This window comes from Molothrus ater, chromosome 18, assembly GCF_012460135.2.
Source record: "Molothrus ater isolate BHLD 08-10-18 breed brown headed cowbird chromosome 18, BPBGC_Mater_1.1, whole genome shotgun sequence".
Taxonomy (NCBI): Eukaryota; Metazoa; Chordata; class Aves; order Passeriformes; family Icteridae; genus Molothrus; species Molothrus ater.
The window spans coordinates 5,950,551-5,977,538 of record NC_050495.2 but is presented as its reverse complement, the minus strand read 5'-3'; the positions used below and the strand labels follow the sequence as shown (position 1 = coordinate 5,977,538).

Sequence of the window (26,988 nt, the reverse complement as noted above, 5' to 3'; positions counted from 1 at the left end):
GTGGGAAAATGCATTTCCTTGGAAAATTTCTTCTTGTTTGGCAAGAATTAAAGCTTGGCACCTTCTTAGCCTTTCTAAATAATGTACCCAACCTGCTTTCAGAGAGCTTTGCTGATGCACAACTGAGGCCATGCTAGACAAGACACAGCCTCATCTCAGATTTCCTCTGATGCATAAAATGTGATGTCCAGCTGGCTGCTGCATAAATAAACATTTTCCTGCAGGACAGCCACACCTCAGGTGTACAGGAATAGCTGATAATTGGTGTCAGTAAATCATTATAGTGCAAGCCACAAACATAATCACTCAGTTTGTAATTTACTCCTGATGGGGGTACTTGTTCTTCTCAATACTTAATATGTCTGTTTATAGAAAAGTTGATTGAGATAATTAGCAGTAAAAATGCTAAGGTAACACGGCTATGGTAACATTTAAATTGCCATCAATTTTGTTTATAGCAGCCTAAAGAGCAGTGCTGAAATTAGAAATTAGCTACAATTAGCAAATAAATTAAGTGTCTCTTGGAATTACTTGATCATGTCTTAAAATGTTGCACAGTGAGATGCTCACAGAGGCAAAGCTGAGTCCCTGGGCTGCTCAGCTGCACCAGTCAAGGAGAACACATCTTACTTTGCTGCTGCTCCTGGCCTTACATGGAGCCTGGGCTGTTGCCCCACTGCAGAAGTTTGATGAGTACATGCTGGGAAGCCAAAAAAAAAAAAAAATTGTTCTAAGGAATTTGCCTCTGCATGGGGGAAAAGAAGGCAGAGTGGGATTTTCAGCGATGTGCAGCCTTGTGGGCAGCAGCTCAAAGACTGTAACCCTTCCACCAGCTCAGTAAATGAACCTTGAGACACACATTTACTGTTGGCAGCTCCATATGAGAGGAATAACTTGGGCTGGAAATGTGTTGTTATCCCAGAAGATAAGCCACAGACACAGAAGGCAGTTTTCTCTGATTGCTGGAATGTGTCTCTTTGGAGGGCCTTGGGCATCATTTCATGTTCACAGTTAGAAATAGTTTGCTTCCCCCAGTAAGGTTCTTTAAGGACCCTGCTTGATAAATGTTTTACAGAGGCATGTAATTATTTCCCTGGCATAATTTCATAGTTTGATGTGGAAGGAAATGTGTTGTCTGCTACTGTTAAAATGGGTCATTAAGTGCAGTTTTGAGAATGAAAAGAGGATGGGAATCAACCAGTTCAGGATCAGCTGCTGACTCACCTGTCTCTCACCTGACTCATGCAGTGAAAGTTTTCTCATTCTTTCACCTTTTGTTAGAAGCAGACAGGGAATGGTTTTCTGCCTTTCAGCTCTGTGTCCAGAGAGGAGAAGGTGAGCTGAACATCTCATCCTCCTCCTTCCAGACCAAGTCTCAAGTATTCCTCCAAATCTCACATAATGGCTCTCAGCTGCCCAGTTTTGGATGCACATGTTTGATTCTACTACAGAAACTCTTCTATGTTGTGTGAGTTTAAGTAATTATTGGGCTGGAAGGGAAGGAGACAAAATCTTCACCCTGTACTTAGCCATGTGCTTAAAGGGTGTGAGGAGACTGGGTCATGTCTGTGCTCCCCTGAACAGCACCTGATCCTCATGAAGTGAAACAGGAGACTTTATCTGGCCTGGAAAGAAATTCCCACAGCTGAGGAGCTGTGGCATTTGTCTGGGATGTGGAGAAATGGTGGCACAATGATGTTCACCCGGTGATACACGGGTATCTGATTCCTTGCCCCTGTGCTCTACATCCAGTTCTCTTTCTCTGGGATTGGAAATACCATTCTTATCCAGGGAAACATCCCCTGCTGGTGTTAAAAGTTACATACTCCCAGAAAAATAACAAGTCATCTGGGTTAAATTTCAGCATCTTCTAAGGAAGAAAAGTTTCCTTTAGTATTTTCTGGCTGTTTCCTTCCTTCTTTCCTCCTCTTCAGCAGATGTTGGCTCTTTAAAGAGTGAAATCAGGCTGAGGGGAAAGGGAAGGGACCGAGTGTCAGGGAAAAGCAGTCCAAGGGAATATGGATGGGGCAGTCACACCACAGGCAGACCCCTACTGAGAGCTGAGCACCAGGATCAGACAGAGTGAGATTTATCTGGCCTGAGGCTGCTGCTGCCTTTTTTATTGTGTTTCCTTCAAAGCCAGGTGTCTGTGTTCCCTGTGGATTTCATCTGTGGAGAATTTATCACTGATAAATAACTGTTTGTGTTGAATTTACAGATGAGCTAAACTGTTTTCTTTAATGTTGCAGTTTAGTAGCTTTTCGTTTTCAGGTTTGTGTGAGCACTGGCATTCAAAGGAAATAAATCTGTCACTCAGATAATGTACTTGCCCTTGGTACCAAAATACATAAATAAGAGTTACAAGGTCATTAAGCATATCAATAGAAAGAAAAATGTGCTGTGCATTAAACAGCTGACTTTCAGGTTGGGTTGGGCAAATAGCAGTATACTAAAGTGTACTGCTCATTTCTCCTTCTGATTGTGAAAATCAATTAATTCTTTTTCTTTTTTTTTTTTTTTAGAACTTTCTCTTTGCACTGGAAACCCTCAGCACATGTCAGTCCAAATGTATGAGCAGTGTGTTTTTCAGTGTATTCCATTTATCAAATGTAAATTTCAGTAGCCCATGATTTACTACAGAACTGTTTGGAAAGCAGCAAGTAAATATTGCCTAACAAAGTATTAAAAAAAGAAAAGCCAGAGCAGAGATTTTATTTGCCACTTCCCAAGCACTTTATCTTTGTCCTTGAAAAGGCAGGTTAGGTGGAGAATGCCCCAGTATAGTTCTGGAATGCATCTTTATGGAAATGTGGTTTTATTCTCAGTAAAAGGCAACCTTGGAAAGTACTGGATTACTGCTTATATTTTTATATCTTTCATTTTCAGATTTTTCTACTAGGTGCAGACCTGAGGGAGCTGGATCCATAAGCCTCCCACACTCTGCATCACTCCAGATCTTGCTGATGCAAAGAGACAAATCCTCATTGCCCCCTGCCGTGGAGCTCAGACAGTAAACAATCAGCAGGGAGAAAATTGCACACTGTGGGTTCCATGGTGTCTGGGCAGGCTGGGTGACACAGCCTCCACTCTGCCCCTTTTAGCCCTCTTCATCAGCTCAGGGGCACAGAGATAAGATGATGAGAGGTCTGGAGCACCTCTCCTGTGGAGACAGTCTGAGAGAGTTGCAGATGTTTAGTCTGGAGAAGAGAAGGCTCTGTGGTGACCCTAGAGCCCTTTCCATACCCCATTCATGTGTCAAACACAGCCAGATGACACAGCTGATTTTTGTTGAAGTTTCAGTAACAAGCACTCGATTAAAATAGCACCCATGGCAGAGGTTACCACCTCACAATTTGTTTTCTGCCTGATGGTCCCAAGAACAGTGACACTGTGGTGAAGGACTTGTCCCTTTAAGGATTCTAAACTTATGTACCTAATGCAGCCATCTGCCTCCCCTCAGACCCACCTGCCATGTGCAGCTAGAGGAGAACTGGGTGATCCTTTTGAACTGACTGGCAAACACCCTACACACAGCACATGCACAGAAGCACCTGTGTTGCCTCTGGAGGGGAAAGAGAAGCCACATGGCTGTTTCTCAGGTTTCATGTTGCTGAAATGGCTCCTGAGATATTAAAAAGTCATTTTTCCCAGCCCTGCACTTGAAGAAGTCGGGATTCCTCGGCTCTGGTTTTCAAGGTTGTTTATTTTCTCTTATCTAATACTTTCTCTTTTGGAGGTCTGTCCAGCAGTTTGGGTTGAGGCACACTGACCTCCCTCAGGGTGGTGTTATCTTTTGATACTAAGAACTACATGTACTTTATTTACAATAATTTTCCAATACCTATCACCTATGTTAGACAGTCTCTCTCTACTTTAAACCAATCCAGAGGTGTCACCATCACAGCAGAAGATGGGGAGCAAGAGGAAGAAGAACGACAGGACACGCCCAGATTCCTCCATCTTGCCTCTTGAACCCCCATTCAAAATCTCCAAAATTCTACTTCTTCACCCTGTGATAAATTCACTAACATTCTACTCAAACCCTTGTGGCTTGTAAATCTTCACACAAAGTTGGTCACTTTTTCCATGGGCTAAAATCAAAGGCACGGGTGTCTTTGACTCTGTACCAAGGTCTCTGAGCCCCCTGCCAGGGTCTCAAACCATCCAGGGCAGTCAGAGGAATATCCTGGGTGTTCTGACAGATGATTTCTGTGCCTCCCCCAGGTGTGGCAGTGCGGGGGCAGCATGGAGGTGCTGCCCTGCTCCCGCGTGGCGCACATCGAGCGCACCAAGAAGCCCTACAACAACGACATCGACTACTATGCAAAGCGCAACGCCCTGCGCGCCGCCGAGGTCTGGATGGACGACTTCAAGTCTCACGTCTACATGGCCTGGAACATCCCCATGGCAGTGAGTACAGCCCACACTCTGGCCTGAGCACAGGCAGAAACACAAAGCTGTTCCTCATTAGCTCTTGAAGTGAATGTTCCAGTGTTGTGGGTCCCCAGGACGAGGTGAGAGATGAGAAGTGACTCCAAGTTCTCAGAAGGTTGATATATTATATTATATTATGTTATGTTATATTGTATTATGCTATATTATACTATGCTTTATGATATTATACTCTGCTATATTGCACTATACTATATCATATTATATTATACTATATCATATTATACTATATTATATTCTAATACTATCCTAAAGAAAGACAAAGGATACATCAGAAGGCTAGACAAGAATGAGCATAAAAACTCCGTGACTGACCAGAGTCCTGACACAGCTGGCTGTGATTGGTGATTAATTAAAAACAATTCACATGTTTGGATAAACGATCTCCAGGCTACATTCCAGAGGAGCAAAACATGGAGAAGCTGAGGCTTCTCATCTTCTCAGGAGAAAAATCCTGGCGAAGGGATTTTTCAGAAAATATCACAGTGACAGGGGAAGGGTGTTACTACAGCTGCACGAATTGGGCAAATCTCAGGGAAAGTGCTTTGGTGCATGCTCAGTACAGAGAGTTCTGCCAGGAGAACTTGCTGCCTCAGTCTAAGTTTAGTTGTGCACTCAGTCCTGACTGTTGTATGCAGTGACACAGATTTATAATTTAACTAGAGCAAAATGTCTCAGGTTTATGTGCTCCCCTAGAAGTCATTAATTTGGGGCGCTGTTAAACTCTGAGGTGTTCATATGCTACAACAGTGGGGACAACAGAAATGTCTATAAATAAATATCATCATTCATTGTGAGACTCAGTAGACCTCACCAGCATAAAAAACGAAGTATGCAATAAAAGAATCACACATTAAATAGTTTTATTGTCCATAGGCTGAAAGGTGCAATGTGGGCACGTTCTGCTGCTCACTGTGCATATGAATTGTAGATGGCATGTGAGGGCCTCTAGGAATCCATGTAATATAAATATTAGATAAACTGTAGGTTCCATTTATCACTTAGCTCTGTAAGTATATCACATGCTACATCTGCACTGAGCACAATTCTTGAAGAAAGAGTTTTATGTTACATCCCAGCCAGGTGGAAGCTGGCTGTTGGTGTGTTCCTTGGCTGTGTTTGCATCCAAATTATTCATGTGAAAGGGCACAGGGAGAGCAGCTGAGGGGTAGCATACACTGATCTGTAGGTAAGGATGGTTTATTTAACCCTTACAGCAGGGGTTTGGCCAGAGCTGAAGCAAATAGGAACAGGAATGTTCCTATCAGAACAGGAAATATGCAAACCCAAAGGTGTCTGGGAATATTCAGATATGACCTGGAGTTCATCAAAGTCATGGGAGTCTTGTCAAAGACTTCATTAGATTTAGTGTGTCCTAAATACCTACTCATACTTTGGTACCTAGTTAATACATGAAACCCCATTTTTGTTCTTTCCCCTTACAGTTTTTAAAATACACATTGGAAAGGAGCAATGTTTCCTCTTTGTCCATTTGATGTCTGAATATGCCAGATATTTTCACAGCTCTAAATTCCCTCACTGCTGTTCAATATTGGACACTGTGCAATGTGTTTTTGGTGACTTCTTTTGGCACAAGAGGTAATTGCAGAGAATTATTTTCCCTTAAAAAAAGGCAATACTGCATCACTTTTTTCACGCAAGATTTCTGTGACAGTAGGAGGAAGACAGTGCAGTGTCCATTAAAAATTTATGAGCATTTTGGCCCTGTCTGAACACATAAAGTACACTTGCTAAAATGGTCATTTTTCAATTAGGAGATGAAAAACTAACCTCTGTAAATTTGCTTGCTTGATGGCATGTGCAAATGAATTCTGAGAAAAGATGATATTTAAATAAGCATTTACGCCAAAACATTATTTCCTTTAATCTCTCTGAGATTACTTACTGATGCAGTTTTCTGCACTGAGCTATACAGCAGAGCTTTTAAAAAAACCCAGGCACATCTACAATAAAAGACATAAAGTCAGCAGAAGTACTGAACATTAAAATTTCCTTTTCATAAAATAAATTGATTGATTGATAAAATATATATCATAAAAATCCGCCTATTAGCTCTCAGGAAAAAGAAGCTGAGAAAAGTTGGTGTTCATGACATTATTCAATACAGATGACAGAAGAACTGTACTTTTGGCATAAGCCATCACAAAAACCTTCTGCAGGGGAATTAGAAACCTTGCTAGCTGGTTAAAAAGAATATGTCCACAAAGTAAATCCTGTGGACATCTCATTCTTGGGCCATCACACTGTAACCTGCCCATGGTGGCTGCAGCTGGCACAGAGGGTGAGCACAGCTCAATTTGTTTTCATAGCTGCTCCATTTGCTGCTCTTGTGCTCTGCAGAAACAGCACTGCAAAAAAGGGCACTGTATTGCCTCATTTTAAATAGGGCAGAAAAGAGGCAGGTAAAACACATGCATTTTCCCATACCACAAAACCAACCCAAATTAGCTCTTCTACAACTTATATTCTTAACTTCTCACATTAACTCTTCTTCCCACCATGTTTTTCACAACTCACAGGTTATTGAGAACATGTGCATAATGTTTTTCTAGATCAGCAGATGGTCTTGGGCACATCTGCAAGATCATGTTCCTCTAACCTTCAGCAGCAGGTCAGCACAGCTTTATTCCAGTTAAACAAATACTTGGTATATTCCCACTTATGATTTATTCCTCGACAATTTTAGTAAAAAAGGAATCTTACACTGGATGATTTATTGCACTGAGTGCCTCAGAGGATTGCTCTCCTTCCATGCAGCCTCAAGTACCATGTAAATTAACATTCATTTGAATGGATGCTGCACTGAGGGCTCCTGACAGAACGTGCATCAGCAAGCAGCAGTGAGCACAGCAAACCCTTTATGTGGCAAATAGGAAAACCTGTTCAGTATCACACTTGTATTCTCTCCTGAAAACCAGGCATCTGTTGGGGATCTTAATAAACCCTGAGTTAAGATTTGCTGCTGTCTTGGAACCCTGCATTAGAAACAATCTGTAAAATGTACAGATATTCTTCTGGAGGAAAAGCACAAGGCACTTCAGAGAGATCTCATGCAAAACTCCCCAGTTTCAGTCCATTTGATTAATATAGTGTCAGAAAAGGTTTTTGGATGAGGTAACTCTTACTGTCTTAATGTTGAACTGTGATGATTTATGACACTTTAAATCAACAGACTCTAACTCAGGACTCACCAGTTTTAAATGGCTTTGTTCATATGAACTTGAATCTTCCAGCCTGTGTCTTTCATGGGATTTGTATTTAAATGTGAATTAAATTATGAAGTAGAATTATAAAGGTTTTGAGTTTAACTGCATTCTATGGCTCAAGTCTGCAAATGAGCTGCAGTTCTAGTAAAAACTGAATGCTGGTCCATATGAATGCTTAGTGGAGCTTAATGATTTTTGAGCAGCTTCGCTTTGAAGTTTCAACAGATCTGTTCTGACATCATTTACTTCACTGAATACTCAAATCTCTTACTGGAGTAAACCATGACCAAGCTGCCATATTTTAGATCAGAATTACTGCCTAAATTCTAAATGAATCTGAAAACAAAGGCTTCAGGATTGATTGCAAACACTTAGAACTGCTGTAAGTAACAACATTCTTATTGTATTCTTATTATTTTGATTTATTTTGGGGTTTCTTTTGTTCTTTATTCTCTTTTTTCCACTGGCTTTCATTAATATTTATTGTCTGCACTCAGCACCAGCTGTTTGATGAGCTGCTGCTTACAACAAAAGAAGGAAAAGGGGGAAATACAGCTTGGTACACAAAATACACTCCAATTTGATTTCAGTAAAGATAACAACCATAAAGCCAGTGCAGTGAGATTTCTTTATTCGTTTTCTGCTTTGCAGAACCCTGGAGTTGACTTTGGAGACGTTTCTGAAAGAATTGCTCTGCGACAGCGACTGCAGTGCCGGAGCTTTAAGTGGTACTTGGAGAACGTGTACCCTGAGATGAGGGTCTACAATAACACAGTCACTTATGGAGAGGTACAGCACGTCTTTGGCAACACATCACAGCTGCACTCCAGCACTCCTCTGCTTTCAGAGCCGGCTATCAGGATGTACAGAGCAATTACACATCAGCACAGCAGTGGTGACAAAAATGCCCTCCCCTCCTTTTAATCAACACTAAGGAGTGTGGCTTTGAGAAGCCCTGTTCCTTTTGTTGGAGGGCAGCAGGTTGTAGGTAGACAGTTTGTGGTGACTGGGAGTGGGGCTGTGGCTGAGCCCTATGCCCAATGAGCTACAGCTGTGAGCAGCAGCTGAGCAGCATTGAAACAACGAGCCATGGAGTGCCCAGGGCACTGAGCAACCACCAAAGGGAACAGAGGGCACACAGGGGCAATGCATCAGCATGAGGGGGATAAAGGGTTGGGCTAAAGAACAAGAAGGGCAGGTGTTTGAAGCCTTCTGAAGTAATATGATGTTACTCTGTATGGGTTGAAGCCTTCTGGAATTGTGTGGTGATATTCTGAGTATCGTGGCTCTCTCAACTGTGACAGACGCTGCAGCACAGGTGAAGTCATCCTTACTGACAATTACACACAACCTCCTTGGCTCTCATTTTAAAACATTGAGACATAAGTTTGAGCCAATCATTTTCCCCAATAAGATGCCACAGACATCATAAAGAAAACGTCAGTGGTCAACAGAGCTCAAATAATTGTCTACATGAGCTGCAATTAAATCCGAAGGCAATATATTTTCCCACGAGACAGCTAAATGGAGACTGTTCCTTTCTCTTCCATTTGATTGACTTCATACAAAAATAAGTCAGGCACTTGAGACATTGATACAAAGTGGAAGTTTTATTCCATAATATCACTTTGCATCCTAATATAACTATCCCCATCAGAAACTGAGAAAAGACGTTGAGTAAATTCAAGAGGAGCTGTTGGTATCTGTCAGCTCTGAGAAGTTTGTTAACAGTGGAGAACATTGGCAGAAATGCCAATGTTGTGTCAATTATATCAGACCCTGAGCAATCTGGGCTCTAAAATAAATTTCGTTCCTCCTGAGCTGTCACATAGAAGGTTCTTGAGTCAAACAGGAAGTTCAGTGATGCAAGTATCAAATTCTTTAACATTTTTAATAGAATAAAGCCACACAAGGTGTTTACCTGTTATAAACCATCCTAGGTCCCTTTTAGTCTTCAGGCTTTATCCTAATGACATCAGGCTTGTTGTAAAGTCCTTCTGGTTATTTTCCTGGAGGAAAAGATGTCGGATTTTTGTGAGTTTCAAGAAAAATAAATGTATTGAGTAGACGTGAGACAGATTGAAACAGTAGTAAAAGAATATTTCCTAGTGACTCAATTCCCCCTTTTTTAAAGCCATCTCATAAAGCTGTCTTCATCTTCTTTAGCCTTTATAGCACCCAAGCTATAAAAATAAACCTCCTGAAATTTAGTTGTTGGTGAGCCCCCTTATTCAATTGGATTCCCTGTTGTGCTTGTACACTATAATCTGAAGAAATATATACTGATTTTTTTCTGAAACCTTATGCAGCTGCTGTTTCTAAATTATGGGGGTGGCCAGACAGGTACTTCACAGTCTAAACCAAAATTGACCTGTTGAGTCTTTTGATGTGTCTGTCTAAATAACTTCTTGTTTATGATATCTCTAAAGTTTTTCTATGTTCAAAATATGTGTGTAATGCTTCCAGCCTCAAGAGAAAGGCTGGAAGAGTTTTCACAAGAGCTCCATCCCAGTTTTTATAGACTTGTAAATTCTTCTTGTCTAGGGAGGCACAGAAATTTTTTACTTCCTTGGATGTCTGAACCTGTGCCCTTTCATAAAATGTGCTTTATGTCACTTCTGTACATAACAATGTACTATATTTTCAGTTCAGATAAAAATTTTTCACATACTTTTTTGGTTTTATATCAGCCACAGGAAGAAACAAAAGCACGTCACATCCAACACCAATCCTGGGTAGCTCCTATCCTGTTTGTTAAGCCACATTCTCAACATACAGGGTGAAAATTTATGTTTGCACATTGACAATTTGGAGCAAAACTTGGCCTGGGTTTCTTAGGGTGAATTTTAGGAAGTTCTGATCCTTGAGTAATTGTCAAAAATGTACCTCTGACCCAAGGTGTATAAAGACAGCAGGTTGTCCAAATAATGTCTTTTCCTGGAGCAGATTCACTGCTGGCACCCTGTCATAGCTGAAGGAGAAGAATGTGTCCCTCAGAGAGCAGTTTTACATAGTAGTTTTTTCAGGAGCTCTAGCACAGCTGAGATTTAGCTGGGCTGGACTGAAATGGGGATTAATTTCCAGCTGAAGCGTTTTCATTCTGATCTGGTTCCAGGTGCGGAACAGCAAAGCCAGTGGCTACTGCCTGGACCAGGGGGCTGAAGAGGATGACAAAGCCATCCTTTATCCCTGCCATGGAATGTCCTCCCAGGTAAAGGGTGAAAATCCCATCATGAGAGAGACACCTTGAACTTAGAGAATATTCAGAAGAAACAAAGAGTAATTTGGATGTATTTGGGTTGAGTTTGGCAGTATAATTCCTGGCTTTGCTTCAGTCTTGTCAGGTGCCTTTTCCAAGGTTGTCCAGCTTGTGAATCCATACTTTGAAATTGCCAGTTGGGAAAACAGAAGGATCACATTACTTGTTTAAATACCAGGGATCCACTGAAGATTAATTAATTTAGGTAGTCTGTGGGAGTGAGCAGTTCTTGCTATAACATGACTTATTCATGGTACCTCTTTAATTTAACTGTTCCTTGGTCCAGCAGGCTCTTGGGCAGAAATTATTTATCATGCTGCTGATTTGATTCTCCAAGTAGGCAAAAAGTTAAGCACATATTTAACATCAGCTTCAAAGGGAATTAAGAATATCCTCTAAGACTTTTCTAAAATAGAAGATTTCTCCTTTTTTTTTTTAGTCTCTGTGCATATTATTATTTTCTTTCAGATGTCTGAAGATTTAAAAATGACATTTCTTCTTTCCATGCTCATAGTGATTTTACGCATACAAGTTGGATATTTAAATCCAGAACTTGAGCTTTTTCTGAAATGAAATTCTTGTTTCTTTTGAAGTGGCATCTGAATCAAAACTATATTAATGAACATTCTCCTGTGTAAATAAACTCTGACCTTATCAGGCTTAACAATTATCCAAGGCTCAGTCATGCATGTATTGATTGGGAGTCCTGGCTCGTGCATCACCACGGAGGTGAAGTGAGACAGACAGTAATTCCTGCTGGCACAATGTCCACCTTTGGCAGGATCATTATGGAGCATTTGACTGACACTCTCCTAGTAGAGGTGGAAGGAGCAGCCTTTGAATAAGGTAACAAAGTAGCATTGCTTAAATAGATGTAAATTAGCTCCTCAAGAAGACTCTCATTAGAGATGTCAAGGTGCTCAGAGAGAGTTCAGTCTCCTGCTCCATCCTAATCGGAACAGAAAGTTGCAAATTTAAGTCCTTCCTGAAAGTCCCTTAGCAACATCTAATCTCTATCATAGTGTGCTAGCACTTAGAAGAGTAATGAAATAAATGGTTCTGACTGTAATTTATTTTGCAATTTAAGTCCTTAACCTACTTGTTTGCCTCCATGATTCCTGATTCACAGAGTAGGCTTTGACTTTGACTTCAGGAAGAAAAGAGATGAGGGCATAAGTTACAGTGATTTTTTCCCTTTAAATAAACAAACAAACCAACAAAAACAGAAAAGATTTTTCATTCTGCAAGAAACACCAAATGAAGGCAAAGGTGATGTTTTATCTAAGTTGAGTATTTCACAGACAAGCATGGGTTGGAGCCACTCAAATGCAGCCAAGTTAATTAATGATTACACAGCTGGAAAACTTCTATAATCTCACCACAATTTACAAAATTAATTCAGTGTGAGAACCACAGCTGCACAAACCCTAATCAAGGATATTCAAGCACATAGCACGAAAGGTGTTGACAGCAAGTGTTTTAATATATTAAATAAACATTTTTTTAAGCCCCTCTTCTAATCAGCCTGGGTGAGCATAGTTGTCTGCTGCATTTAGCTTTCCATTTCTGACATTTTTCATCTCAAGCATAGGACCTTACTGAGCTGAGATTTGGGTTATTTGTACATGTCTACTGAATATAAATTCATATAAATATGGAACTCCCTTTCCCCAGTTGGGTTATCAGTGTTGTTCATACGTCCTAGCAATGGGAAAGCCTCTCCCTGTTTAGCTACAGCCCTGTTTGTTTTTCATATTCTTCAATTCTGACAAGCAGATTACCAGTGATTTTAGTGTACACATGGTTCCACTGAAACCCACCCAAGTCAGGCAGGTGTTTAAAGAAAGCTGAATTAGGAATAAGATTGCTGTTCATCTGTGATAAAATGTTCTTTTTCTCTATGTCTTACCCTTCTGTTTCCCCTGGATGTTGTTGTCCTGCATTACAGTGGCAAAATAAAACCACTCCACTGTGACTGCCTTTCCCTATGTGTATTTTCAAGATCAGTTTTCACCATGATAAATCACATCTTGTAATGATATCAGCTTTTAAATTTCTTTATTCAAACAGGGACAAGCTCTTTTATGGATGCTCTGGAATGCATTTAGCCTGAGTTTACATCAATTTAGTTTAATGAGTTTGACTTGAGCTAAGTCATTGTAAGCTAACAGCTAAGAATATCCAGACAAGGTTTTGCATCAGTCTGAGTCAATTTCAAAACCTATTTTACAGCAAAGTAGTGTCCTTTTTATATGTGTTCATTAGATCTGAAGTTTGAGTCTAATGGTTTTCAGGAAAAAAACATTTGGAAATACTACTGGGAGAAACAGTCCAGGGCTACAGAAGATTTGTAAATAAAGAAATATATTTGGAGGCTTGAACTGCTCTGCCTCTGTGTGTGGCTTCCATTGTGCAATCAGCTGCAAAGCCCAGTGGTACTATACACTTTTGTTGTAAAATAAATTAAAAAAAAAAAAAGAAAGTGAGATTGTGAGGACAGATACAACACCCCCAAAAGTGGAACTTGTTGTTCTGGAAGCTTCATAGAATGGTTCCAGGACATGCAGGTTTTGAACCATCTGAGAGCACTACACAGCCCTAGTGGAAATATTCACTGTCTCAGAGCCTGCCTTGAATGCCATGATGTAGAGCTGATTATATGGTGTGTGAAGGAGAGGAGAACAGAATGAAATGGCATCTTGGGATAGAAGGGCCAGGGTGAACAGCCCCTTTGGCCACCCTCCTCCCTTCCCTTTCACAGCAGAGACAGGGGAGGCACTGCAGCTGTGAAAGAGAGAGCTCCCTCTGCATTGAGAGCAACCAGAGGGAAGGGAGAGCTCCCTGCTCGGATTCCGGGGCTGCAGCTACACAAACAGAGTGAGAGGAGATGAAAGGCTCTGCTTAAACTGTTGCTAGAGGCAGGTATTTAACATTTTGCTGGGTAGAGCTGTGAGTGGCCAGATTTGTGTGCAGGGCAGCAGGGTGGATGAACAGGTGCTTTCTCCACCTGCAGGAACAGGTGGGTGGGATTCTGGAGCAAACATGGAAGTTTGATAAGCTGGGATCTGTTTGCCTTGAGGGGACAGGTATTCTGGAGATGTAGGGTGTTTGGATTCCTGCACTACTCACTGTTTCAGCTCCTGTGTCAGCTGACAGCTTGCCTTAACTGCAGGGCTAGGGAACCACTAAAGATTTCCTTTTGCCTGGAGAACAAGAGTGAGAGTGGGAGAGGTTAAATTTAGTGTGGATAGCTACCAGGCCCATCCTAGTAACTGTTTCCTACAAACAATTACCTGCAATCATTTGGTGCTTTTTTCACCTGGCTGGAAGTTAGCAGGAAAGGATGTTTTTGAAGTCCAATCCTCCAGTTTAAAGCTGCCATTTTCTTACCACATTAATATTCCTGGAGGATCATATTCCATAGGCAGCAGCACTGACTATTTTTGATCCAGGTATGGTGGCTTTGATAAACAACCTTTGACATCTTTTGCATTCTGCTCAGATTTCTGAATGTTGAAGGGAAAACTGTCCTATCTTACATCAGTATAGCAGATGGTATCAGGATTAGATCTTTAGTATTTAATAGAGCACTTGGCTTCAGTGTCATTTGAATCCTTCAGCTCTTCCTAGATAAAAGAGAAAAACTGAGTGAAGGTCCATCCCAATGTGATGTGTAGAAGTGTGCTTCTTTCTGCAGCTTGCAATTTGGAGTGTGTAGATTTCTAAGGATCTCAGCCCATCAAAAACTGCACAGATTTTTTATTTTTTTTTAATTCATAGGATTTAATATTTCTTAACGAAGGGAAATTTGTCATTTAATTTTGGCTGGTTGGCAGTGGGAATGGATTTGACATGGTGTATCATGCCCACAGTCCTAGCATAAATAGGAATTATTTCTTTGTGGATAAGTTAGTGACACTTAAGATCAAGTTTGAACACAGGAGGTACAATTTTAATTGGCTGTATCCCAGTTCCTGCTTTCTAGCCTATTGTAATAAGCAACTTATTTTAATGCTTATTTTATTTTCACAGTTTATGTTGTCTTTAGGAAGTTAAGACAGGAATTCTTTGGAGGGAGATATTATTAATCATATAGTAGTTTCTTGAACCTTAAATTCTGGTCTGCTTTTGCAGAAGCAGGCTCTACAGCTTTCCTATGTAATATGGTCTGAACTGAGATAATCCTTTGTGGGTGGGTTTTTTTCTATTTTGATTTTATTGTGGAATAAGCCTAAGTTTTCATGACTGTTGGAACAGCCATAAAAACTTGACAGAAAGTGCAGATTCAGGAAATTAGGCCCATGCTGTTCCATTTGTCTCAAGATTGTACAGATAAGAGTTTCCTGCACGGAGCCATCCCTGACCTTGTTGAGCTGTAACACAAACTGCCACTTTCAATACTGCAGATAGTTTAGAATTGAGTTAATGCATCTGCCACTTCTAAAGCCTAAGCAGGACTGGTCCTTTCTGCTTTGACAGGCTGCTCTATAACAAAGTGCATGACCACTGTGATACAGAACACATGGAGCTCTGGCTACTGAGATTCTGATGATAAAGAATATTTTAGACTATTTTAATACCAGTACAGAAAATGCTGCTCATCTCAAAAAGGAAAATCCATCCTATCCTACAGAGCAGATAGTCCATTATAAACACTGCTTCTGATTATGTACATCAGGCAAAACCAACAAGCTTGTAGGGCAGTATTTTGGGACTACAGAGAGATAATGAATACATTTTCTGGTCAATGTTTCAGCCATACCTGCAGTGCACTTGAATTCTGCTGAAAACCCATTAAATAGAAGTGTGAAATATACAGTCTGGTTTTATTTAAGAAAAAAAAAGTAAAAGACAAAATGTTGTGTTTGATTTGCAGTTTTTTAAACAGCTCCTTTTATATGTGAAAAAACAAAGTTAATTTGTCTGACCTGGCAGTCCCTTCATATTTTGAATTACTTTGCTTGCTTGAGCTTATTTTACATATGTTCCTCCTAACCTCAGACTGGGAAAAACTTGATTAAGTGTGTCCAGACTGTGCCATGACAAAGGCACTGTTCAGACCCAGAGCATCCTCATGTGGTTATCTCTCTGATGTAGGCTCTCTTCTACCTCTGTGCTTCACATGGCTGCTCTGAACAGAAGTGGCAGGTGGGAAAATGAACACATACTATGTCAAAGAGCATCTGGTCTGGGAGCAAGTAGACCATGCTCTTTTTACCACCAGCAAGAAATGATTATTCACAGCATGATTCTTCTGAGGTTAATAAGGATGGCAGTAGAAAGCCAGACTCTAATTTGAGTTTTTTTGATTGATTCTTAATGATATCTCACACACTGGTCAGTGGCATCCAATAAATGGCAGGCACTTCTGACCTTCCTTCCCTTTCTTGTTAAGTAATTTCAGCCATATAACAGCAATAGGAGCAGACAGGCAGTGAATTTCCTGGGTGGTAATTGCATTTCTTTGGTAGCTCAGATCCTCACCCTGCAGCATCCAGACTGACAGCACACAAGCCACGTAGCTGACTCCACTCTGCAGTCTTTTGGCACATGGCTGTTGCACTTTCAGAGTAGGAAGGGCAAAATATTATGGTGGTTTAATGACTCTGGGTTAAGCACAGAAGTGAGAAGTAGATAAGTCTGATTTGACGTATTGGCCTGCTGCCAAATTAGCATCGTGCATTTTTGCTTTAATGTGCTTTACAGAAAACTGAAATACCAGAGTGTCATTCTTTATTATGTAGGCCTGAAGCATATGTTAGCAAATTTGCTGCCATTTCCCTCATGGTTTCTTTTTTTCCTCTCATATTTTTGGATACGGGTTGCATGGCTGGATTTTTTCAGTAATGTTTATTTACAAAACTAATTAGACTTGTTGCTATCAATAGCCTCTAACAGAGCTCTTAAGAACAAACTGCACGACAAAATTGACATTGTGTCCTTGTTAAATCAACTCCTGCTGAGTGGGCACGATTTACATATTGATTACTTCACTTCCTTGATTGCCCTTTTTGCAGTGACATAGTGGGTGGGGAGTGGTGGGGAGCAGAAGTGTGGGAGAAGGGGAACGTTGTGCTCTGTTTTTTACCAACATGGCCAAGATTTGCCCTTGAGCAGCGTGGGCCAGACCCAGTGTGCAGAGTGGTGGGGAGCAGAAGTGTGGGAGAAGGGAATGTTGTGCTCTGTTTTACCAGCATTGCCAAGATTTGCCCTTGAGCAGCATGTGCAGAACCAATGTGCAGCAGGACCGAGGGCTCCTCAGCAGCTCAGAACTCTCCTTTCTCCCCCAGCTCGTCCGCTACAGCTCGGAAGGTGTCCTGCAGCTGGGGCCACTGGGCTCCACCGCCTTCCTGCCCGACTCCAAATGCCTGGTGGACGATGGCAAGGGCAGGACGCCCACCCTCAAGAAGTGTGAAGACGTCCTGAGGCCAGCACAGAGGTTCTGGGATTTCACACAGGTGTGGAAGAGCTGAGGAAGCCTTGAAGAGATGAATTAAAGAGGGATGATGCCAGGGAGGTCTTTGGAGTGCTGTACCAGGAATTTCCCCCCAGTCCTTTGTAGAAATATTCAGATATGTTTTCCATAGATCATGTGCTACCCAGGAATATTCTTTTATTATTACTAGAAATTTTGGGGTATGATTTCTAGGAATTTTCACTTATCCTGTTTTGGAATATTCTCAATTTCTGTCCCGATTGTCAAGAACATGCTTGCAATTGTTTACTGTCCAGGAGTTTTTTGCATTTAGAACTTTTCTAGAATTTTTCTAGCACCTTTATAGGCATTTTTTAAGATCTAGAATCTTCAAATCAGTTTTAAGACTTTCAAAAGCATTATTACAGTCTCTGGGATTTCCTATTGCTTGAGCTCTGCAGGGATTCACTAGTGCCTTTTAGAGATTTTCTCATGATTTGGGGGGATTTTTCCAGCAACTCCTAAATGTACAATTATCAAGGAATTGGTGTGGTATTTTTTATGTATTAGCCAGCTTTAGCTAGGAATTTCTAGCACTTTCTGGGCCATTTATCACTTGATAGATACAGAAATGCATTTTATAATGTTTTTTAAGGATTTACAGATCTAGCACTGTTTTTTCTAATCCATTCACCTTGTGTGTTCTTTCCTCTAATCTTTTTTTTCCCATCTTTTTTTTTTCCTAGAATGGTCCAATCATCAGCAGAGACACAGGCCGTTGTCTAGAAGTGGAAATGTCAAAGGATGCAAATTTTGGGCTCAGATTGGTCGTACAAAGGTGCTCGGGGCAGAAATGGATGATTAGAAACTGGATCAAGCATGGGCGGCACTGACTGTGGGGCTGAGCTGCCTCTCCTGTGCTGTCCATTGCTCAGTGTGCCATATCTCCTGAGGCATTTGTCTTAAAGCAAATTAGTTTGAACAAGTCTTGGCTCTCAAGAGTCCTCCATTGTTGGGCATTCCAAGGAAAGAAAGAAGAAAAAGGAAAGCAGACACACACATGCCCTGTTTGACTTTTCCTTGCTCCAGCAGATGACGTGGGAAGCTTAACGAGAGTTTTCTGTTGATTTGGAAATCTTGTCAAGACCAGAACACAACAGGAAAGTGGATTGCTTAAGCTCTCCTAGAGGAATTGACAGACAGATCTTTCTATGCTGTGTTCAAAGGAGACATCTCAATACTGCCTCAAAAAGAGAGTTCTCTGATGGGTAGCTTTTTAGCTTTAAGTTTTGGACTGGTGCACAACTCCTATGGTGAATAATTATGTGCCTTTTTTATTGTACTTTAAAAAAGAGGACTGGAAAAATCCTACCTTTTCAGCATGTCTGGTTCGTTGTACTAAACAAGAAGATCTGTAAATAACATTGGAGATATATTATAATATATGATACATTTCAAGGTTGATTGTTTAGGAGTCTCTGTTTCTAGAAAGAGACTGTTCTGCAAATGTTTACAGGTGGTTCTCAACCTTTGAGCTGCTGGAGAGCAGCATTCTAGAGACCTCTTCTAGTTAGACACAGATAAATGTTGAATATGTAAAATAGCCACATGCTCCGTTATATTGCCGCATTTTACATTTGTTGGCTGTAGAGACATCACAATTTAGCACTTGGATATTTGGCTCTTCTGAGGCAGTAAATGTGCTGGTGGATGGATGGATGGATGGATTTCAGGAGGCCTCAGCTGGCCCCAAAGCCCTGAGTGTGTGTCCTGTCCTGCAGGTCACTGTTGTGTTGTTCCAGAGACTGCCTGGAACAAGAATACTCCAAATCCTCCTTATTCTGGAATAAGTTGACTGGCTTAGGTGCCATCTGTGGAGCTTAAAAACTTGGATCTTCCATTTTGTTTCCCATCCTGTGAAAATGTCAAATGTGAGCAAATATGCTGTGTGAGCACTGTCTAGACAAATTTCCTGAACAAACCAACAAAGTCTTTTCAGCATTTGAAAAACAAACACAAGCCTGGTGATAAGAAGGCAAATTAGAGCAAGAGGTAGGGAGCATATATAAATACTGTTACTCTGAAATATAAATATTTTACTGTAGCTGACCCATTGGCAGCATCTTTGTAAACCTGAATTTAATAATGTATCCAGTGGTTCATGCAGGGTCAGTGCATATGGACAGAGCAGTGACAAGGTCTCATCCAAAAAGCTGTCAAAATTGATGAACACTGTCATCAGCAGGTTTTGGATGTGGGTCCATGGCACACAGCTTTTCTGTACAGATGATTTCAGTCATACTGAAGGAGAGACAGAGATGATATCTGTTCATTTCACAGTTTAATATTTTATAGTTTAAAAAAATTTTTTGTTTTACTGAGCCAGGAAAATAGATAATTGCAGTCACTGTGGTACCGTGAATCTTGGTGATCCGTTCCTTGAATAACTTTTGCCATTCCTATTTCAAGGCATGCTGAACAAAATTTAATGGAAACAAAGTTAATTTTTCAAGGGCATGATATGTAATAAAATTTTTACTTTTTAACATGCAAAATCCATCAGGTCTTGTCAAGTCTTGGTTAGTATCTAGAAAGCATATCACCATGTTTTGCCCCAGTTTTATTCTTGAAATAGAGTGTGCAAGATGCAATACAAAGCCAATTCTCCTGGAGTTTACTTGTGGCTAATTGCTGATCTTTATTCATGTCTCATGGACCAAGTTACACGTGAACATATACAAAAGAGTAATTCTGAGTGAGATTCTAGATACAAAAATACTTAAAATTCTGTGTTTGTGGTAAGTTGAACACAACCTTTTGAAAAGTGTTAATAAGACCTGCAGGGAGAGTAGCATCTTTAATAAATCAAGCAATACTGTATAAAATCACGGACAATCTCAGTATTCAAGCTTTCCTGCAGGTCCAAAACAGGTAGGAAACTTCAGGCTAAATATAGATTGGGAACAGCTGCCCTGCATTTAACCTCCTTATGTTAAGCTATCAGACAATTTAAAATTATATTTACCATCTATGCAGCAGATGTTGAAGGCTTTGTACAGGAGTGAGTTTGTAAGTGAGTTTTCATCTTCTCTCCAAATACAATTTCCACCTTTTAAAGTGTATGAAAGCTTTATTCTCCTTTTGTTTGCTCTGATGGAGTTTTACTCCTTGAGGGAGGTGAGAAAGCAAAAGAAGGAAAAGAGGTTTCACCAGGTGAGATTTTGGGGGAGTAACAGGACATTCACACCCATTTTTAGTCTTTCCAGTGAGTAAGTGCTACTGTTTTATATGAACATGGCAGGAAGTGGAAATTAATTATATATCAGTGTGACCTATTAGAGTATGAAGTTACAGTACTGAACAGAAGCAAATATGCCATGTGCTTTCTTTTTCCCTTTTATTTTTCCTTGTCTTTTATTAACAATCCACATTTCATCCTTGGTTAGCAGTAGGGCAGCAAGCCTTTCAAACCCTGGGTAAATCAAAAAGGAAAGCTGAATATTTAGAGGAATACCAGAGTTTCAATCTACTCTGCTGAAAGGAGTCTTGCATGGGCAGTTTAGGAGCTTTGAAGCTGAGAGGACCAGATAGATCTGTGTTTACTGGCAGAGATTTCAAGGGAGATTTCAAACCTTCATCTGACACCACCATGATCAAAGAGAATTGGGTGTCTTGGGATTTTGCCCCCTAGGGCATTTGACTGTGGCCACACTGTCTGAGAGTGGTCAGTCCTGGCAGGTTTGAGTGCCAAGGCCACCAGCTGCAGGAGGCTTGCAAGAACCAGACTTAGGGCACAAGAAGGAAAACAGGTTTTTGTGGTAGATAAATGGCTTTGAGATTTACATAATAACATAAAAGAAATCAAATAGCTCTTAAAAGGTGGAGTTGGTATTTTATGTGATTGTCATTTTTTTAAGACTTGCTGGAACAATTTCTTATATTTGCAAAATACATCTGTTGGATTAATTTTACTTTATTCTTTATCTGTATGAACCACTGCTTTGGCTGTGGTACTAACATGGTGACTCTGCATGTGAGAGGGTCTTAAATATTCTCTCGTCAAAGGAATAATAATAAAAAAAGCCTTGAGTATTATCTGTTTTAACCAAAGTCTATGGTCCTTTTGTCAGTATTTCACCCCATAGTATAATCTGAAATCCTGAATAATGGTGTTCAAATTTTCAGTCTTGTTTCCCACAGTGCAGCATTCTAGATCTCATGAAAAGAATTCAATGTAGTGTAATATGCCTTGTGGAGAAAATTCAGATCAAAGGCTTTCTATGCTATTTTGTTTGATTTAGGGGATTATGGAGCTAAATACTAGGTCATAGGACAAAAGAATAGAAGGTAAGAAAGACAAGCACACCAGTAAGAAAGTCTAGCACACTGTTGTGAAAGCCAAGCCAGGAAAAATATTATTTTCTAAGCATATTAGAGTCCCTAAAAATGAGTTTGAGTCCTAAGGTAATAAAAGCCCTTTCTTTTTTGAGAGCTATAAACTATGTTCCAAGCTGAATTTAATTTTGTTCCTCAGCCAGAACTGTCCTCTAGCCTTACTGGCTTGCTGGTTCCTGAGGCATGCTAAGCTCCAGTGGGAAGGAAACAAGAGAAAAGTTGATGCTTTGGAAGGACTCACTGGATTCCCCTGCAATCATGTAAGTTCTCTATTGTGCTCACCCACCAGAACTCTTCAGGGCCATTCCACATGCAAAAAACCAAACTCAGGTTGCACAGAAGTCATTTAAGACCAAAATATGGAAACAAACAACAGCTCTTCATACATATTTTGAAAATGTTGAAGTATTTCTCTCAGCTGAATGAGTAATTTGGGGCTCAATGTGTCTGAAGATGAAGCCTTCGTGCTCCTTCATTTACAGTCCTTTTCATTGGCCTGTCCCTTTTAAAAAACTGTGATCTAGTAGATGAAAACCTCACTTGCCATGTGACAAGGGTGTAATCTATCTGACGCAGGATGGCTGCAGTTTTACGTACTTAAGTCATAGCTAGTCAGATTTAATGAAACAGCACCAGTCCTAATCTGTTCTTTAGATCAATTACACAGTGTGTAATTCCTTCAGTATCCAGTATTCATTTGCAATGGTTCATTACCAGCCACACAAAAGTGCATTGTGGCCAGTTTCAGGATCCAGCGAGTTGGGCTATAGCAAGAGCTACAATAGAAGTTGTAGTTCAGAGGGAGTTTAGCATGTTATTATTCAGTTAGGGCACAAATGCCTTTGTTTTTTCATGAGAGGCTTTGGGAGCAAGAACAACTACCAGAATTCACTTGATTGAAGGCGTTTCTAACAATGATGTCCTATTTATTCCTGCTGCTACTTTGATTGCCTGCTTCTTAGTGCTGATCAAAGTCAATGGTAGAGGTCATAGCACAGATAAAAGATGGTGTTGCAAATTAGAAGATCTAGCTAACGGGCTGGAAAGAAACCAAGGAATGATCGTATCTCTAGATCTAGATGCCACCACAGGAAACTTAATACCCAAAAATTCTCTTTGGAAAGAATCCCAAACTACAGTGACCTCTTTAGTGCATTATAATGGATTTCAGAATGGCTTCATAAAATACAGTGACTTACATTACAAAAGCATTAATGACATGTAACTAAAAGGTATTGAGTTTGGGGGTTGTCCTAAATAAAAACAATGGGTTTTGGCCAAGAATGCTTACAAATACCAAGTGAAACAATATATGGCAACCTGCTTTTGCAAAACAATTTCTGAATCAAGAGTGTCTTCAAAGACATGTCAAAGCATTGATTACTTTTCATAGTATTAGTGTTTCCTATTGGCCATCAACAAGTGTTGTGCAGTTTTCAAACTCTTTGTAATGTTTAATTAAAAAAATGCAGTAACTAGAATGCAAGTTGTGACTGCAAATATTTTTTCATTATGTGAACATCATCACACATCATCAAACCAATTTGTATTCACATTGAAAAAGTTAATAAATTACTATGCATTTTACTGCTGACATGAGCTGCAGGCTTTATCATTGTACATTTGGACACGCATATTAAAATTCCAAGATTCACACAAAGGAAAACTAGAATAGTAAAGCATATGGGCATTTTAAAATTTAAATTGCACATACTGTGTTCTGAAAGGCAGTCACCACACACTCGTAAGAGACTTGGCCTGGAGGTGCACAACTGGATTGATAACAGTGCAGACTACTGTCATTTATATCTCACCACTGCAAACTGTCAATAATTGGTGTTAAGAAGAATGAAATAGGATGCAGGGAAAATGTAGAATGATCCTTTCACCATGTATGTCCCCCTAATTTCTCAGGGTAAGGCCTTCTCAAGATAGAGGCTCTACACACCAACCCAACCATTAGATTTAATGACACTGGGCCTGTGTGTATCCAATCCACTCAGAGCTCTGGGTATCACAACATCCTGCTGTAATAAATAGCACAGTTGCTGTGAGTCAGTACCACAGCCTCTCATTCCATAGGATGCCCTGTAGTTCTCTTATGGTGAAAAGCTGTGAATAACTGCTGCCAACTCTTTTTTAACACCTTTTTTCGTTTGACCTCTGTCATCCTGTTTTAAAATATATTTCTGAACTGACTGTCATGCTTTTTTTTGTGTCACCAGCAAACAACTTTGTAACTGCACAAGCAGATGGTCTGTGTCATCTCTTGTGCTGGGTGATAGCAGGGTGAGAACCCATTGGGTTCCTGAGCTGCTCAGTGGGATAAAACATACATTGCTGGTTTTAACATTGATTTTGGATCTTAGCCAGGCTGTTTCTCCAGTGTGTATGACAAAGTTTGCAATTTGTGATCAAGGAGAACAGAGCATCTGAGAAAGGATCCAAGTCCTTCTTTCATTCCTCCCTGCCCTGCTGCTCCTGCTGGAGGATTACAGGTAAGTGACCAGGATGGGACATGTGCCCATGTTCCTGACTCTCTTACACCCCTCTGTTCAGCTGAATCAGCTGGGTGATACCTGAACGCCCAAGCTTTTTCCTTCCCAATTTCTGCAAGGACAGTGACAGCCTAAGTGAGGAGCAGCTGTTTATTCCTTGGTTTTTCCAGAGGAGGTAGGGTTGGCTGTGGTCTTCAGTTGGGTGACAATACCACCAGCCTCAGAAGGAATGGCCTGATAGAGCCTTGGCAAATTTAGCTCCATCCCCAGGATCAGTCTTGGTGTTCTTTCCCATTTCTTTGTAACTCCATGCTGAGGACTCTGTAGAAACACTGCTCTATTTCAAGCTAAGGTATTTTGTAGACCCAACTTCCTATTGTAATCAAGCCAACATTTCTTGATTGAGAAAGGAGAAGCATCACCTTTGAAGGTACCATATGCTTGCTAGAATGAATGTTTTGCGAATAATATCCAGCAAAATTAGCTTTGTATAAATATTTTGTCAGCAATTCTGCATCTGACAACCTTTTTTCTGCAGAAGTTATCCTAAGCATGAGTTTTTTTCACTGTGAAGAATGTATTCCATGGATGTAGCCACCCTTTTGTTTAATAAATCTTCATGAATTGACTGTGAATCATTAATATGTGCCTGTAACTGAGCACTGACTGGCAGTGATAATGATTTTTCAGCCTATAATGGTTTGGTCATGTTTTCATTTTGTTTTGGCTGTCTATTGTTACTGTAACATAGTTGAACACCTTTATTAGTTAGCCTTGCCTTTGCATCCTGACTCATTTAAAGCAAGGAAATAAGGACTGGGGTATTTTCCTATCTGTAATGTTGAGGTAAAAGCAAACAAACAAAACCCTCTTCCTTTGTTCTATAATTTACTAAACATTCCTAACTTGTGAATTAATCCAAGAGTTTATTTCAGTGTTTAAAACTAAATGTAATCCTAAGAACCAGCAAACAAAACCCATGCAAATTTAGTGCAAGGTTTTCCTGGACTTTGTTCTTCTTACCATTAGCCCAACTTAACTGTTTAACCAAATCCTACCATTTTCCTTTTAGGATTCATCTTTTTCTATCATTCTTTTGGGTGTGTTACTGATGTAGACGAGATGCACTGGAAAAAAAAGAGCCTTCTAACTAACAAAATTCTGTCATTTACAGAACTTAGGGGTAAAGCTGTGATCAACAAAGTGATATGATCATGTTGGATCATGTGTGCAACATTATTTATTTTTAAAAAGCCTAGCAGAGCTTCCTAACAGCCTCTGTCCTGCTGACAGCGGAGGCTCTAAGATGAATCTTTGGGTGGGCCCAGCTGGCAGAAAAAATTCTTGAGGAACTCAGAGTTCCAGTAATGGAATGGGAAGGAAGGGCAAGGCACATCAGGATTTCCTTGAACGGCAAAAGTGAGAGTTAAAGACTGAGCTGCACTGTCCAACCTGGAAAGCAGGAACTGACACACAGCAATTCACCTGGTGATAAGGCCCTGGCTTCTTTACATGAATAACTGAGCTTTAATAAAGGGATTTTAATCAGGATTCAGGAACGATTTTTCTGCTTTTGGAGTTTATTACAGTGAAATCTGCCTAATCTGTTGACAGAGCTCCAAAACACACAGGTCAGTGCTGTGGTGTGTTAGCAGTGAAACATTTGCCAAAACCTATTGAAATTCTCTGTGTACTTCAAGCATTGGCATTCTGAGGAAAAGCTGGTGCCACCTATCATCAAAAAGGAGGAAATTAAACACAAAAGTGATGTGTTTAAACTGGGGAAACTGCTATTTTCATTGCAAAGCTGATTGTTTTATATTAAATAGGCAATTAGCAAGATGTTGGGGCTACTCAGGATGATTCTGGGTGAGGTGCTGACCTGGCCACTCTCACCCTGCAGAGGAGATCAAGGCTAGGCAGATCCTGGATGTTCTGGTCTTGCTGACCTAAAGGAGAGTTATAAGATTACAATCTGCATCAAGGGTGCAAATGCAAGTCCAGCAGATCAATTGAGGTCCAACTCACCACAATTAAGTAGTTAAATATTTTTGTGAGTCTGAACCTAAATAACTTTTGCTCCACTTTTTCTCTTTTTAGATGGTACAAGTTATTTTGAGTCATTCTTGAGAGCAGAGTGTGGGTTCATTAAAGTTGCACAGGGTATTTTGAAAATGTTTTTCCTTTTTCTTTGGAAAGGTACATTTGGAATGATAACCCTGTTGGAGTTTTTGTTTAAAATACTCAGAATACATCCTAGCATGTCCAAGCCATGTTTTTTCCTCACAGTCTCAAGCTATCATAATACTGAGACCCAGGATACTGCATTGTGCCTTCTTTTGCTGAAAAGAAAGGAATTTCAAAGCTTCAGTGGGCTCCTGAGGGGCAGTGAGGGATTTGTGTTGTGTTCAGCTTTATTGGAAAAAAAGTCATGACACTTTTCATCTCTTAGGGGTCTGCTTCATGTTTTGATCCTGGAGCCAAATCATCTTTCTTAAGTCTGAATCAGAGACCCTTTTTCGCCAGCCATCAGGCCAGGGTGACACAAGGCTTTTCTCCCTCTTTATAACTCTGTGTAACTATTAAGCCTATTCAAGACCTTACAATTCTAGTGGTTTTTGAAGTAAATTTTTAAGTTCTTTGCCTGAGCACAAGTCAAAGTGGACCTTTAGGTTGTCTTTCTTTCTTTCTTTTCCTCTGAAATGCATTGATAAATGCATGGGTGATAAATTTAGTCTGAGG

General features: G+C 40.3%; 1 protein-coding gene across 1 annotated transcript in view; it reads left to right on the top strand.

Moving 5' to 3' along the window:
* GALNT9 (polypeptide N-acetylgalactosaminyltransferase 9) overlaps positions 1–23,342 on the top strand; it is a 132,508-nt gene extending 109,166 nt beyond the window's left edge. The window contains exons 7-11 of the mRNA XM_036393115.2: positions 4,225–4,410; positions 8,331–8,468; positions 10,795–10,890; positions 17,229–17,396; positions 18,100–23,342. Coding sequence (XP_036249008.1) covers positions 4,225–4,410; positions 8,331–8,468; positions 10,795–10,890; positions 17,229–17,396; positions 18,100–18,246 — 735 coding nt within the window. The 3' untranslated portion in view covers positions 18,247–23,342. The remainder of the gene's footprint in view (positions 1–4,224; positions 4,411–8,330; positions 8,469–10,794; positions 10,891–17,228; positions 17,397–18,099) is intronic.
* Positions 23,343–26,988: the final 3,646 nt, after the last annotated feature.